Source organism: Leptidea sinapis, chromosome 47 (genome assembly GCF_905404315.1).
Source record: "Leptidea sinapis chromosome 47, ilLepSina1.1, whole genome shotgun sequence".
Lineage (NCBI taxonomy): Eukaryota > Metazoa > Arthropoda > Insecta > Lepidoptera > Pieridae > Leptidea > Leptidea sinapis.
In genome coordinates, this window is record NC_066311.1 from 4,609,335 (window position 1) to 4,624,527 (window position 15,193).

The window sequence follows — 15,193 nt, forward strand, 5'->3', positions numbered from 1 at the left end:
ACAAATAATTCATAAAATATACTCATGGTATATTTTTTGGGGTGCAATCATGGAAAAGCTACAAAATATATCAGGACTGTACATTTTCATATACATACGTTGAATATTATTCGACTCCATTTACATTTTCTCATTAACATATATATGATTTTTTCTTATACTACAAGATTAAGCCAAAGCAAGGTGTATCCGATTTCAGCTAGTTATATCCTATGAAATATTCCGAATAGTTTTGTTATTGTAATTGCTTAAAGTAAAACTAAAAAAAAATCAATATATGTCCTGAGCCTAGTTATTGATTATTGTTGGCTTCTTGTTTTTCTGAGATCTAAAAGGAACGAGGAAGATGGGTCAATACAATCAGAACCCCAGATGGTGTGTCGGCAATTAAAATCACCTAATACCACCATGGGGCTAGGTATTGAGGAGAGGATAGTATTAGTTCGAGAATGATGTTAGAATTGGGATGAGGAATATAAACTGAAAAAGATATATTAGCAGCTCTAGCAGCTACTACATGTAAACCTGGATTATGTATAGGCACAATAATTTGGGAGAATGTCATACATTTATTAATCAGCAGTGCACAACCTGCCCAACCATCATCCCCGTCATCCCGGAGGCAAGAAAAGCCTGAAATCCTAAAATGAGCCACGTGTCCGAAATGGCAAGGATAGACAATTTGTGTCGATTAATCAAATATGACAAATCATGCTTACGACGGCGAATGCTTCTACAATTCCATTGGAGAATTTGGAGACCTACAGGAGCCATTATTGCCGGAAAGGACTTCACGTAACTGTTCAACCAGGACATAGACATTGTTCGGTAAGGCGTCCGAAAATTTGGACAGCATATTAATAGGAGAGCAAAGAAGTAGTTCAGCAAGATTATCATTTGGAGAGGGGAGAGGGGTTAATTCTATGGATGGCAATAGCTGTAAGGATCACAGTGTGATGTAACAATAAAAATTATATTATTTTAAGCAACAATAAAGAACTCACATGATTAAATTTTGTCAATAATAGGAACACGTCCAAATGTCTTTCTAATTTCCTTACTCCATATAAATACTGTTGTAACTATATAAATACTAATAATAAATACCTGTTGTATGCTATTTTAATAAAATTGACAAAAAATATATCATTTAAACAAAAACCCTATAAAATGGGTAAAACTAAGGCACTATGTTATCGCAACATTCTCGTTGTCACTATTGTTATGTTTATTTTGATTACGATAAATTTACTGACTATGGATAAAAAAGCAATACTAATTTTGGAAAGAATATTTAAATGTATAATATATTAAATGTTTTTGAGTCGAGCTTGTTGCACATTATATTGAAAACGTTTGGTGAAAAGTAATACTTACACGTGAAAGCGAATTCCTGGATTTTTTATATTACTACGGCTTTGTCAGCAATACACCCAACCATATTGTTAAGTTTTATAACTTTATAGAAATACCTTTAACACACCAAATATGTTTCAAAACGATAAAATCACAAAAATACTATTTGCCAACCGATGACATGACAGATCTTTGTTTATTTGTCCCTAACGTTGACATCTGGCCAAACAAATAAATGGGTTACGTGACAGAGATGCAAGATCAATAGCTTTGCCCCGTTCTATCTCAGCCTTACCCCTCGTTTACACCAAGAAACCAGTCAAAAACTTGTTTTATGTAAAACTTGTAGAATACTTGTCAAAACACAATTATTTGTTTTTAACATGTATTGCAATTGTCTGAAACATTCTTGCGTTCACACTGTTTCGCCAACAAGGTTTAATACAAGTATAAAACACATTTTCGTTCACATATACATCTGAGACATGTTTGATACAGTCTGATACATTGACAGCGTTCACACCAACATAAAACATACATGATTTTAACAAGTATTATTAATTACATAGAATTTTTTGTATAATACTTATTAAAAACAAGTTTTATACTCTATCCATGCTTGGTGGATAATGTTTTAAACATTTACCGGACAGACCGCTTTTTTTTTAGTGGAAAAGAAGAAGATAAATGGAGTGGTCAAAGACATAAGCTTTATTAGCAATATTTATCTCGGCTTATATTAAGATATTCTTTCAATACATTTATAATCGTCTCGCAAGCATGAGTAATGCCTCAGCTACATTTTGCCTTTGATATCCGATGCAAATACAAAGAAGAATATGAGTCACCAGTAGCTAGAAATTTCAAATAAACAGGTAAGTAACAAAAAAAAAGTGCGTACGCCTTCCTTTAAGCCCGGCAACGCTCCTGTGATTCCTCTGGTATTGCAAGAGAATGTGTGCGGCGGTGATCACGTATCACCAGGTGATCCGTGCGTACGCTCGTTTGTCCTCCTTTTCCGTAAAAAAATCTTATTATAAAGGCATCTCGATACTGTGAATTCTGATAAGAAAAGTATGGTGCAACTTGAAGCAAAATCTACAAATTTACTGGTCTCATTCTAACAAAATTTCTGAATCTGTCACTTCTGTCTTCTATTCTTAAATTCAATATGGAACGATAGGCCCCTTCTTGTTGTCGTCTCCTCAAAAATGATCGCGACCAGTACTTGTGTGGTTTTCTTGAATTTCCTTCATTCTGTATGATGTACAAGTATACTGCACTCATGAAGCAATTTTCATGGCTAAATTATTTTTGGATAAGGAAAGGTAAGCACTTATGAACAAATAATTAGCTAATAAAGTATGCCTAAAGTGATTAAAAGTGATAAAGTATTGATTTAATTCATCTAGAATAAAAATTATAATATTATAATCTGTCTGTAGTGTTTGATACTTTTTTATCGATTGTCGATATTTTATTTTAAATTATTATTAAATTTATTTTTACTTTATTTTTATGGTTTCTATATTTTTGATTAATAAGTTCATTACCTTTGAAATACTTTTTATTATATTATATTGTAGTTATGATGTGCAAAAAAATATTTTAAGCCTAAAAATTAGGGTTAACTAACTTTTGCTAATATGTATTCTGTTATAATTTTAGATTCAGGACCCTCGCCTACGACTTTATTGCAACATCTGAAAAACGAATAACAAAGACTGTCTCAACCGAAAGTACAACGCAAAACAAAACTATTAATAAAGTATTAATTATGTTAATTGTTTTTTTCTTTGAGATAACTAAAACGTATCCCTTAGTTTAAACTAGTTAGACTTTCATTAGGTCCATATTAAAATTAACAAAAATGAACCTTAAAATTAGACATTATTTATGTATATATTTATTAGTTAATTATCGATAAAAATTATGTATTGATTCCAGCCCTATATATTTATTATATTGGCAGCTCTGATATTACGTCATTAGTTGATTATGTTGGTATCAAGATTTAGTGCAATACAATACAAACGACATTTCTCATTATTTTGTATGGCACTCCCGTCTCTTGAACGTAGTGTTTAAATTCTCTTTGGCATTAAGATTCTAAGCCTTTGCCGCTCGTTAGAGTAAGTGTTCTATGTGGCAGTGGTTCTATGCTATGCTGTGATAATGGATAACTTTGATGGATAATATCATAGTGTTAAAATTCTCTTTGAATTATAATAATAAAGAATAATTCGGTTTAAATAGTATTGTAAATTATTTTCAGACTTTAGAGTTAAATGCCGGAATTTGGTAAGTAATGAGTTATCAATAATACACTCTACTACACTAAAAACCCAAAAATTTTCCAATAAACATAAAATTGTATTTAAAATAAATTATTTGCAGCTCCAATATGCCAAAAGAATTTGTGAAAGCCTCCGACGTTCTACCAATTACTACGTTTGGTGTATCAAGTCTGAAAGAATTCCAGAAAGCTGAACAATGTGTCCAATTTATTGAATATTTAAAGAAAGCTGATCTAACTGATGAAGAAATTAAATTATTTTTGGATAATGAGAAAGGTGTTTTGAGTCAACATACAAAAATTGAGGCCAATATTCTTAAAGATAAACTAAGGACCCTGTACAATAAACTCAATGAGTTTGAAGAAAGTATCAAGAGGTAAAAATTATAGAGTTCCTTGTTTGAAGGGTCACTAATGGCCCAATCACAAATTATGTTACTCCTACTTATGTCAATGTAGGCATACCATAGGATGATTCTTTTTGTAGGCTACACTTACCCACAAGTAGAAAAAAATGATTACTTTTACAATTACAACTATTTATTTGTTACAAAACAGTTGACACTCTGAGAGAGGAGAAATGGTGCAAGAAACACTGCATCTGTTCTTCTGTTTCTACTTTGTAATACATTGTGACAGATAGATTTACCCTTTAAGTATAAATACTTATGAATGGCATGATCCTAAAGCTTTTATATTTTTGTTTCAGCCAATCAATTCAAAATAATGATGACAAAGCCAAAATTCAGGCTAAATCAGAAGAAATAAATGATCCTTTTAAATTATATCCATCAAACCACCCAATACATAGATTAAATGAATTAGAGGAAAGCTTGTTTGCACACTTAAAACATGACACTATAATGCCAATTACGAAACGAAGGAAGTTACTACGAAGATTAGAAAGGAAAAAGGAAAGGGTAATGGCACAACAGCAACAGTTAGATTTAAAACCTTCCCCAAGCACTTCTTCTTTTAAATCAGGCAGTTTATGGGATGTTAAATATGGAAATACTGTTACAACAAATAATTCAGACAAAGATAATGAAATACAAAGAAAAATATTCGGTCCCAAGCCTCAAACTATGTATACAATTAAAGATAAAAAAATAGTAAGACTTGAACCAGATAAAAACAAAAAAGATGAATATTGTATGGTAGATATTGTTGTACCACAGAATAAAGCTGAGGAGAAACTACTGGAAGGAACTAAAATGAGCTTAGAAGATATTAAAAGTATTGACAGGTTTAAGGATTATCAACCTGGTAAACCTTCAAAGGTATTTTTTTTTTAATTTATCAACAAATGTTTATAAATTGTTTCTTATCAAGTGCCTAAATACAAAATTTCATGGTTTTATCTTCGATAATGATGAATTTTCATACCAACTGCCATCACCTATTTTAATACGTCTATTTATTTATTTTTGTACTAAAAGGTATTCTATGTCCTTTTTTAAGCTCTTATCTATCTCTGTACAAAATTTTACTAAAATCTTTCCAGTGGTTTAGCCATGAAAATGTAATAAACAAACTTACATTCACATTTATAATATTATTAGGGATTGAAACAGTGATAGCGTGACCATAACTCTGGTCTACCAGTTTACATGAATGATAAATTAATTTAATTAACAGGTTTTATATCTCAAAAATATTGCTGCATCGGTGACAGAAGATGAGCTATCACTTCTGTTTAAGCAATTTGAGCAAGAGAATGGAATGCCGGTTGAATTGCGGTTATTGAGTGGTCGTATGAGAGGACAGGCCTTTGTTAAATTTACAAGTGAGTTCATTATTAATTATTATACTTAGTATCAAGTGAAATTATTGGGTTAATTAGACTTTGTATCAAGACCCTTCTAAAATAAAATAAAATATCGACGCCCCCCGGGGAATAAAATCGTAATAGACAAAAGAAAATTTTACAGGACGAGCAAAAAACTGTTATTCTGTTTTAGCTCATAAACTAACCGGCCTATATTAACATACAATACATAATTTTTTTCAGTATTTTTTTTTCTTAATAAGCAGCTATAATAAAAAAATATATAATGTATACTTTTAATGTTATTACGAAAGCTGTATAATACTGATTTTATGTTTAAGTGTATCCTAAGTAACGGCACATAACGATTTTATTCTCGTGAAATTGTAATATCATGAAAACTATATCCCTACATTACGATGTTTTTCTACAGTTTTTTTTCATGAATGAATGGTAATTGTAATAAACTAATACGATTTTGTTCTTGTAAAAGCTACCAGTGTTTTTTTTCGTATAGCTATATAACGACTTTGTTTTTGTATAAATGTGCTTAGAGAATTCATCGTAATATGCAGTAATGTTTATGAATTTTGGTTATAAATTATTGTAACACTGTTACTGTAATACCACTAGGTACTGGGTACTTTGTGGGTGCTTTTCTACACTCAGTCAGTACCTACATATTGTAAAAACTTAAATAAAATAAACAATGAAGTAAGTATAATAAACATAATTTTTATTTAAAAAAATCACAATTATTACAATAGGCATTAATCAGTATTAGTTCTAAAAAATCAATCAGTCTGTTTCATTGCTTTCACTGTCACAGTCATCCTCACCTAAGTATTATTTGTGCTTATCAGCAAATTGTAAAAACTTTGATAATGGAGAGGTATGGCGTTATTCCTATAAAGACTTGATAGGTCGTCGTGTAGAGCTTTAGAAATTGGAACTGGACCGTTATAAGCTGGCTGCAATGTCACGTCATTAGCGATAGACGAAGTTGCTGCGGTAGAGGCAGATTTTCGTTTTGTAGTGTTTTTAATTGTAGTTAATCTTATATTCATTTCAATATAGTCGTCATCATAATCATATTGTGGATGTGTATGGGCAACTTTTATTTCTTTGATCTTTGACCAATATATTTTGTTACCTTTTGCATCACTTAGCCAATTTTGTCCAGTAATCAATGATTTTTTGTCATAAAAATTATCTTGTCTCATTTCCTTGAATTCGTATTTTTCACCCGTTTTTTCACAGTTTGTTTAGCATTCATAACTATACCATATAATTGATCAGGTGTATAATTTTTTTTATTTTTCATTGCTCGTTCACCTTCATTTTGGCTGTGGCCAGATTCAAAAAAACGATGAACAATTTCCAGTTTGAACTTATTAGCAGCAAACAGATAAAGGGCAAACACAAATCTATTTTTATTCTGTCCTGCGCAACCATCGGAATAAAATGAATTTTTATTTATTTGTTTATGATATTGTTCTTCAATAAAATTATAAAGACAAGCTACCTATCTCTATTGATCCTCTTTTAGCAATTTGCAAATGCCACATGTAACAGTATCCTTTCTTTCTTGAAGCATCGAAAACAGTGAAGTTATACACAGTATACTTCCGTTTATAATGGAATATTCCTACCTCTGACTGAGGTACGCCTAAAACCTTTTCTAAATCAAAAATTGCTAGAGTGAAGTTTGCGTTAAGATTTTCCTTTTCTGAATGTTTGATTTCATGAATTCTTTCTTTATTATGTATGTGTTTTGTGTATTTATCGTTTAATGAGTCCTTATGTTCGCCTTCTGCTTGTTCATAAAGCGTACAAGTACCACATAAATCTTTCTTAGGATGAAAAATAGAATAATTAAACTTTGTATTAAATATAGTCTCATACTGTCTTTTGGTAGCCATCTTAACATCACTATAACCTGTCTGTTCTTTGAACCAATCTGTGTATAAACGGTGCATTTTTGATATATTCAAAGTTTCGCATAAATACTTTCTTTTGGAAGATTTTCTAACATAGTGTGCTTCTTTTACTGGGAATATGTGTGATATGATGCTTTCTTCTGTTGGAACTGACATTTGGGTGTTCGATTGTTATGTTTACCTCTACAGTCAGTTTTGTCAGAATCACTATTGTATTTTTCTATAGCAGTGTAAACCATTTGTTCGGATATTCGTAAAGTATTTAGGAAAAATACTTTACATACACGGTCTGTATTATTCTCTAATGGCAAATAATAACTTATAGTTTGAGTTCGGCTTTTATTTCGAACAACTTGAAGTTTTTTGATAGAATCTGACATAATGTATTTAGTTATAAATTGCCATTGCAACTCATGGTCACCTAATTTATAAAATGTCTCCAAAATGGCATTCCTATTATTATAGGAAAACGTTTCACCACATTTCAATTTGCATTTACAAGAAGGTCCTACCGATTTTGCAAGGAACTGCTTTTTAGAATGACATCCAACATAGGCTTTTCCAGAGTTTTTTAAAGTTTTGGATTTATTGGCTATCCATTCTTTTTTATTTCGGCGTCGGCTACGGGCTAAGTCGTTTGTGATAGAGAGAGACTTATCGTCATCATCAGTAGGTTCAATAGAACTGCTTGGAAGTAACCCTGATACTGAAATTGTAGTGAGTGATTCTGATTCAGATGTACTTAATACTTGTAACGTTACAGAATCTTCATTCTCCACTATACCTTGTTGCCTTGGGCTTCTATCACTATTTATAACGATAACCATCTCGTTGGGGCTTAAATTAGATCTATTTTGAGGCGTTAAAGTCTTATTTATATCAATATTGTCATTTTTACATCGATTTATATAATTATTATAATTATCACAGAATACTAATTACGTTTATTTGTTTGTAAACAATAGAATACCGTCAAATCCCAACGACTTCAAATTACGCAATGATTGATTATTGTGCATGATCACGCCGCCCGCGCATAGTAACTTGTATAAACTTGTCGAAATTCGAGCGTAAAAGACAATTATAACCAAATACTCTATTAATAGAAGGAGAAAAAAATAGTATCACATTACTACATGTTTTCAAATTCACATAGAATATTGTAATAGGTGTTTACGTGAAATAGTATTGATAATTATGTCAATAATAAAGCAGTTATATACGTTAACCGTTCAAGATTTACCAAACTAATTTAGGTAAAGCATGTTATTGAAAAGAGTTATCAATTTATTTACGTGAATAAAATCGTATAATGCCTTACCGATTACTCGCGACATGCGTTCGTACCATAATGAACGACTACGATGTTTTTACGTGAAGAATTTGTTACATGATTTCCGTAGAATAAAAATAAAAATTGTTATAACTTTTTAGAATTTTCTGTCAAAAAATCTAAAAAAAAATCAGTAGGTGTATATCGACCCATAGATGCCGAAAATGCAAAAACATTAAAAAAGTGGTAATAGCGCATAACCATTTTATTCCCCGGGGGCGTCGATATAAAAATGTCAGTTGACCAGAATTGCTATAAGTATAAATTTTTTATATTAATGTTGTTTAGTAACTACTTCTACACAAAATTGACTGGAGACAGAAAACTATGCATTTCTTTTAGAAGAAAATTTACCTGGCAGTGGGCCATAACTAAGCAAATGCAAATGTTATTAAATTATATTATTATTAAACACCATTTCATGTTGCCTAACATTTTTTTCAGGCGACAACATAGCAATACAAGCCTTGGAAGTAGTCAACGGTACAATAGTGTCTGGTCGGCCTATCATTGTACAGTTTGGAAGAAACTCATAGTTTGATTCAAACTGGAACTACTTCTGAAGATTTTGATAGTTTTGCAATTCTCAAGAAAATGTAATAATCTCATTTCATGGAAGTTATTGGTTTCATAGAAAAGGACAAAAGATTTGATGCAATGGATGGCCATAGAACAGTCAATACCACCTAGGATTGATAATTTTTAAATAAGTTTACCACTAAAAAAACCCCATTTGTCATATCGCTCTTCGAAAACACTTCCCTCAAAGCCTCGCCTAGTATCGGAATACTGGGTCTCGAAATCTCGAGCGATTGCCAATTTCGTGGTCATCTAGAAGGCAAAGCCAAATTGGCTTCAAAGAAACTGGGCGTCATTAATAGAGCACGGCAATACTTCAAGCCGGCCCACATACTAGCGCTCTACAAAGCGCAGGTCCGGCCACACATGGAGTACTCCTGTTATCTCTGGTCTGGCGCACCCCAGTATCAGCTCGATCCATTTGACCGCGTGCAACGCACAGCAGCTCGAATTGTCGGGGACCCAGTGCTCTGTGAACGGCTGGATCACTTGGCGTTGCGTAGAGACGTCGCTTCATTGTGTGTCTTCTACCGCATTTATCACGGGGAGTGTTCCGAAGAGCTGTTTAACCTGATTCCTGCCACCGAATTCCACCTTCGCACGACACGCCACAAGTTAGGATATCATCCTCAACATCTGGATGTGTGGCGGTCCTCCACAGTGCGGCTTTCAAGGAGCTTTCTTCCACGTACTACAAAGCTGTGGAATGAGCTTCCTTGTGCGGTGTTTCCGGGACGATACGACATGGGTACCTTCAAAAAAAGCGCGTACACCTTCCTTAAAGGCCGGCAACGCTCCTGTGATTCCTCTGGTGTTGCAAGAGATTGTGGGCGGCGGTGATCACTTAACAACAGGTGACCCGTACGCTCGTTTGTCCTCCTATTCCATAAAAAAAAAATACCTGAGAGTTGAACAAGGCATACCAAGATTTATAAACCATAAGTCACTGGAACTGTTCGCTCAGTTGGAAGAGTGCTCGGATGGAACCCGAGAGGTTGTGGGTTGGGAGTCCTGCATCGTTAATAAATTTTGATTGCAAATTTAATTAATCCTAGAAGTAAGAGATAGCTTTAAAAATAACAAATTGTTGAAATATTCACAATAAAAAAACGAAGACTTAAACCATTAATATGAATATTCAACATATCCTGTTTACATCATCACTGCTATTGCCACCCTAGAGAAAGGTCTAATATACTTGCTGCCCCAATCAGGCTATAGGCGTTTAGACGCATTTATACTCGTATCGTGTGTGTGGAGATCTACAATCTCTAATTCCTCAGAAACCTCAAAATTTCTGCAAATTTTAAATTCCCTACAAGTGATATCAACTTTTTGTCGTTTATGTTTTTATCATGCTTGTACTCCAGTATTTTTAGCTAAACTAAGAATTAGGGACAATTCCCTTTATGAATGTGGTCTAGATGCGGGAAACGTGGATCATTTATTCTTTAATGGCCCTTTAACGCATCCTTCTTTGCACAATTTTATACCTCCTGAAGTTCCCCGCCCAACTTCCTTTAAATGTCTACACTCCTTTTGTATATATTTTGTGTAAATATAATTAAAATAAATAAGATTAAGTTGTAAATAGCACTAAGTACATACATTAAATAATTTAAGTAATTATATTTGTGTATGGCCTTTATAGTCCTGACAGCATAAGAAAATAAAACTTGTTTCAATCTTAAGCACCGATCACTACCATTAAAATTAGTATAAGAATACTCTAAGCTTGGTGGTCTACCTTAATGTGACATTGGCAAATTTGTGGTATACCTTCCACAGGAGATTAGTAGGAGGAATAGAATCTACGTTTTTTAACAAAATATATGACTTGGAATAGCAGATATTACAGCACTAAACAAATAGAGGTTATTTTTCTCTGCTATTGATTTATAGAGAACCTGATTTTTTTTATATCAATTGACCTCTAATTTTGACCTATGGCTATCCATAACTATTTTTATACCTACCAGCAAACCAAATGGTGGATTGGCCACATGATTATGAGAGAATAATGTATAATTTAAGCCACAAATTCATAGCAGTTGAGACTGCTGATAGAAGTGAAAACTTAAGTCTTTTAGTATTAAAATTTGAACTTTCATAATATTCAAAAAACAATTAAATTATTAATTTTAATTTATTTTTAAATCTTATTTTCAATAATATATTAATCAAATACACTATTTCAACAATGCACAGTATATATACACATTGAACTTTTCAATAAATCCATTCAATTTCACTTAAAAGATATACCTACACAGCACTAATGTAGCACAATACGTCAGCTGTATAGCTACAGATATAATGCTATAAGCATTTCGATGACGCGCCCTCACCTGGGATTTCACCCATGCAGTCTCCGAAACTATATGTATATTTATTTTTTAATTATTTATTTATCGCGTGTGCCAGTTTTGAGCATGTCGGTGACGCGAACCCATATGATTTTCCCCTACCAGAAAGTGCCCAAGGCGGCTAAAGCTTTCACTTCAAAAATGGGATAATTGTTGAATTCAAATATTTTTCCAATAACATATTGGTATTGTTGAAATTTGTGCGAAATTCAATTTTTTGCAACGCCGTTTCAGATCCGATCAGAGATGAAATAAAATATGCTACATACAATTTGTAACTAATCCTCTCTGTTTGTTTCTTATTAATATATCACCTCCAATGTTCGCGCCCAGTAAGCGCAACAAAATGGCGGTAGTTTAAAATGTGCGTCGGAAATTATAATACTTTATAAGGAACACAGTGATTGCACAAGGTAATTGAAATAGGCGCCTCTGTGTACAATAATGAAATACATGAAAGCTGAATTGAAACAAAAGTACAGTTAAAAATATTTAATAGATCTAATTCATAAACACATACATCATACTTTTACTTAATACTAAAAATTTATATTAAAATAATCCCAGAACGAAAAATATACTAACTAAAGTGTATATTAATAGTTATATTATTCATTATCACGCGTAACGAAATCAACCAAAAGTGCTGATTTTGTAAGTCCATTTTAATATGCTCGGCCTCCAAGGCCCCCGCCCGGTTTCGCTGTAAAAGCCCTCAGGGCTATCAGCACAGAGGAGGTTTTTAGTCGGTAGGAGGTGTTTATACCCGAGCCCGACATATGGGCCCCGTTTCGGGGTCTTCAATACGTAAATGTATCGAAAAAAAAATTAATATGACTAATCTATGATGGGCCATTTGTCAATACAAAACTGTTTTAAAGATAAATTCTCTTCAGTTAAATATAATTATCATACAGGCTTTACAATAAAAACCGCATCACAAAATTCAAAAATATTTCATAGCAGTACTAGTCATACACTGCCTTATAAACGCAATATAAAGTTACTCCAAGTTTATAATTACTTCTCCCTGTCATTAATTTTGTTGTCACAAAGATAAGATAAAGACAAAAAGCTTTAGACTTGGAATAACTTTACTTCGCGTTTATTAAAACACAGTTAAGGATTATTATATACACATCACAAGCTATAGGCTGGATCCACTCGTCAAGTCTCCTCTCCTACAATTACATAAGTTATACAAAACAAATTATTCGTACAATTGTCACCTAAAAAACATTTCTAAAGCTACTTTTTCATAATATTACTTCAGTCGCGAAATAGAGAATTTCGGTCATTGACCGCAAAAAAAATCAGCCGAATCCAGGTAAAAACATGGAAAAACCTACTTTTTTTTAATAAACCATATCTCTATCCTAAGTAATTGTATTTGTTGGATGCGAAAACTAATTAAGACAGTAATCACGACCATCATGTTCACGAAGCATCCTTACACAAACAATTATCGAATTCATTGTTTTTAAATGCTCTAATGGTGGATGCATCCAATATTTTATACAGTTTATTCTTTATTACTTTTTATGAAATATTTGATATTATTTAAACACGTTTCATATATTGGATGCAGCAACTTACATACTAATTTGTTATCTATTTACAGAAATTGTACATGGGTACCTTCAAAAAAAGCGCGTACACCTTAAAGGCCGGCAACGCTCTTGTGATTCCTCTGGTGTTGCAGGAGAGTGTGGACGGCGGTGATCACTTAACACCAGGTGACCCGTACGCTCGTTTGTCATCCTATTCCATAAAAAAAATTGTAAAATACTCTATTTGATTGAAAAGAGTGTCTGTTGAGTTTCTTCTCACGAGCTCTACTTTTTCCGAAGATATGGTAGATTCAGTAATTATTTAAAAGAAATATTTATAGTGACAATTCAAAAGCGCTCAGTTTAAGCCTATTTGAATAAAGTATATTTTTCTTTGTGCATTTATATTTTAATTACATTTCAACAGTGTCGTGACCTTGCTAAACTACCACTGTCCAAGATTGATTATCATCATTTCTCATATTATTATGATAATTCTAATTTATATACAAAATATCTGTAGTACAAACATTAGTAACACAAAAAGGGAACAGTTACAGTCGTTTAAGCGCAGACTTAATTACATCGACATTATAACATATAAAAACAGTTTACAGATAGTAACAACTTACTCACTAGATCAGCTGATGTACACCCTCGCCTACGTCTAGACCCAACCCACAGCCTCGTTTTATTTTACGAAAATAAGGGACGAGACGAGCAGGACGTTCCGCTGATGGTAATTGAAACGCCCTGTCCATTACAATGCAGTGCCGCTCAGGATTATTGAAAACCCAAACAATCCGAGCGGCACCACAATTGCGCTCGTCATCCTGAGATATAAGATGTTAAATCTCATTTGCCCAGTAATTTCACTAGCTACAGTACAGTAGTGTTTACACATTACTGCTTCACGGCAGAAATAGGCGCTGTTGCGGTACCCATAATCTAGCCGGCATCCATGCGTGCAAAGGAGCCTCCCACTCGTATATAGTGAGCAACTTAGCTCATTTGTATCATAATGTACTAACCCCCTTATTCATAATAGTCTGCTAACTTAAAGCATTGCTAATTCTCACTCTGTCTTCTTCTATTGACCTAAGTCAGAATGAGAAAAACACTCCTAAGCGGCTGTTTAAAGTTAGCAGACCATTATGAATAAGGGGGTAAGAATTAGGCACTTTCCGAAAGGTAAGCACATAATATACTATGTGAGTATTCCCTCACTTATTCCTAAAAGTTAGTCTCACTCGCACTTAGACGCTTCCACAAAAGCACATCAGTCCAAATAGAGTCCTCACTGCGCCTCCTTGGGCGAGGACTTGCGCCGTCGCTTGACGACGCGTTTGGGTGACAATCATTCGTTCTCCTTCTTCATTTGGGGTTCTTCAGCCGCTAAACAACAAATTAAAAAGATAAAAATTGAAAAGAGCGCAAAAAAAGAATGCGTAAAGAAAGAGTTTCTTGCGCCAGAGCGCCATTTGTTTCCGAAGCGGTAGTAGAATCTAGTAGTTATTAGAAATTACATGATAAATAATTCTAAAGGAATCAATTTTGAGAAAATAAATTCCTTATATGCCTCATTATGCCTTTTATATTTTACTACATGAAAAGAGACTTATTACCCGGTTACATTATCACCGTCGCTTTGTGACGGTGTGCAAAAGAAGCATCACTAGGATGTTTGGTTGGATTTTTTTTATGACAACAAGGGATAAGACGAGCAGGAAGTCCAGGTTATTGATACGCCACGCCCATTACAATGTAGTGCCGCTCAGGATTCTTGAAAATCCCAACACTATAATAATTGCACTCGTCTCCTTGAGACATAAAATGTTAAGTCTCGTTTGCCCAGTCGTCACTAGCTACGTCGTCCTTTAGACCGAAACACGATGTTTACAAATTATTGCTTCACGACAGAAAAAGGCGGTATACATTAATAAATTAACAACCATTCATTTTATCAGTATTATAGATTGATTTTAAGGTGATTCTAATTATTATT

At 33.2% G+C, this 15,193-nt stretch overlaps 2 protein-coding genes and 1 long non-coding RNA gene across 10 annotated transcripts in view; 1 reads left to right on the forward strand and 2 right to left on the reverse strand.

Annotated features, from left to right (window-relative positions):
- The window catches only part of LOC126978117 (SWI/SNF-related matrix-associated actin-dependent regulator of chromatin subfamily E member 1), a 147,222-nt gene that overhangs the window by 105,218 nt on the left and 26,811 nt on the right, over positions 1 to 15,193 (reverse strand). For 6 of the 7 annotated variants that reach the window (XM_050826853.1, XM_050826852.1, XM_050826850.1 and 3 more), the window contains one exon: positions 12,116 to 14,583. In XM_050826853.1, coding sequence (XP_050682810.1) covers positions 14,546 to 14,583 — 38 coding nt within the window. In that variant the 3' untranslated portion in view covers positions 12,116 to 14,545. Of the gene's footprint in view, positions 1 to 12,115; positions 14,584 to 15,193 lie in introns of those variants that run through there. The other variant, XR_007732518.1, reaches the window with a different exon arrangement.
- Positions 3,477 to 15,193, forward strand: part of LOC126978163 (RNA-binding protein 41-like) — a 298,020-nt gene continuing 286,303 nt past the window's right edge. Inside the window, exons 1-5 of one of the 2 annotated variants that reach the window (XR_007732529.1) lie at positions 3,477 to 3,657; positions 3,754 to 4,029; positions 4,362 to 4,932; positions 5,291 to 5,438; positions 9,138 to 9,626. Coding sequence is in view for 1 of the 2 variants with exons in the window: in XM_050826923.1 (XP_050682880.1) it covers positions 3,761 to 4,029; positions 4,362 to 4,932; positions 5,291 to 5,438; positions 9,138 to 9,229 (1,080 nt within the window). In the remaining variant the exon portion in view is untranslated. Of the gene's footprint in view, positions 3,658 to 3,753; positions 4,030 to 4,361; positions 4,933 to 5,290; positions 5,439 to 9,137; positions 10,902 to 15,193 lie in introns of those variants that run through there. The other variant, XM_050826923.1, reaches the window with a different exon arrangement.
- The window catches only part of LOC126978220 (uncharacterized), a 242,323-nt gene continuing 239,245 nt past the window's right edge, over positions 12,116 to 15,193 (reverse strand). Inside the window, exon 2 of the long non-coding RNA XR_007732548.1 lies at positions 12,116 to 13,276. This is a non-coding gene — a long non-coding RNA (uncharacterized LOC126978220). The remainder of the gene's footprint in view (positions 13,277 to 15,193) is intronic.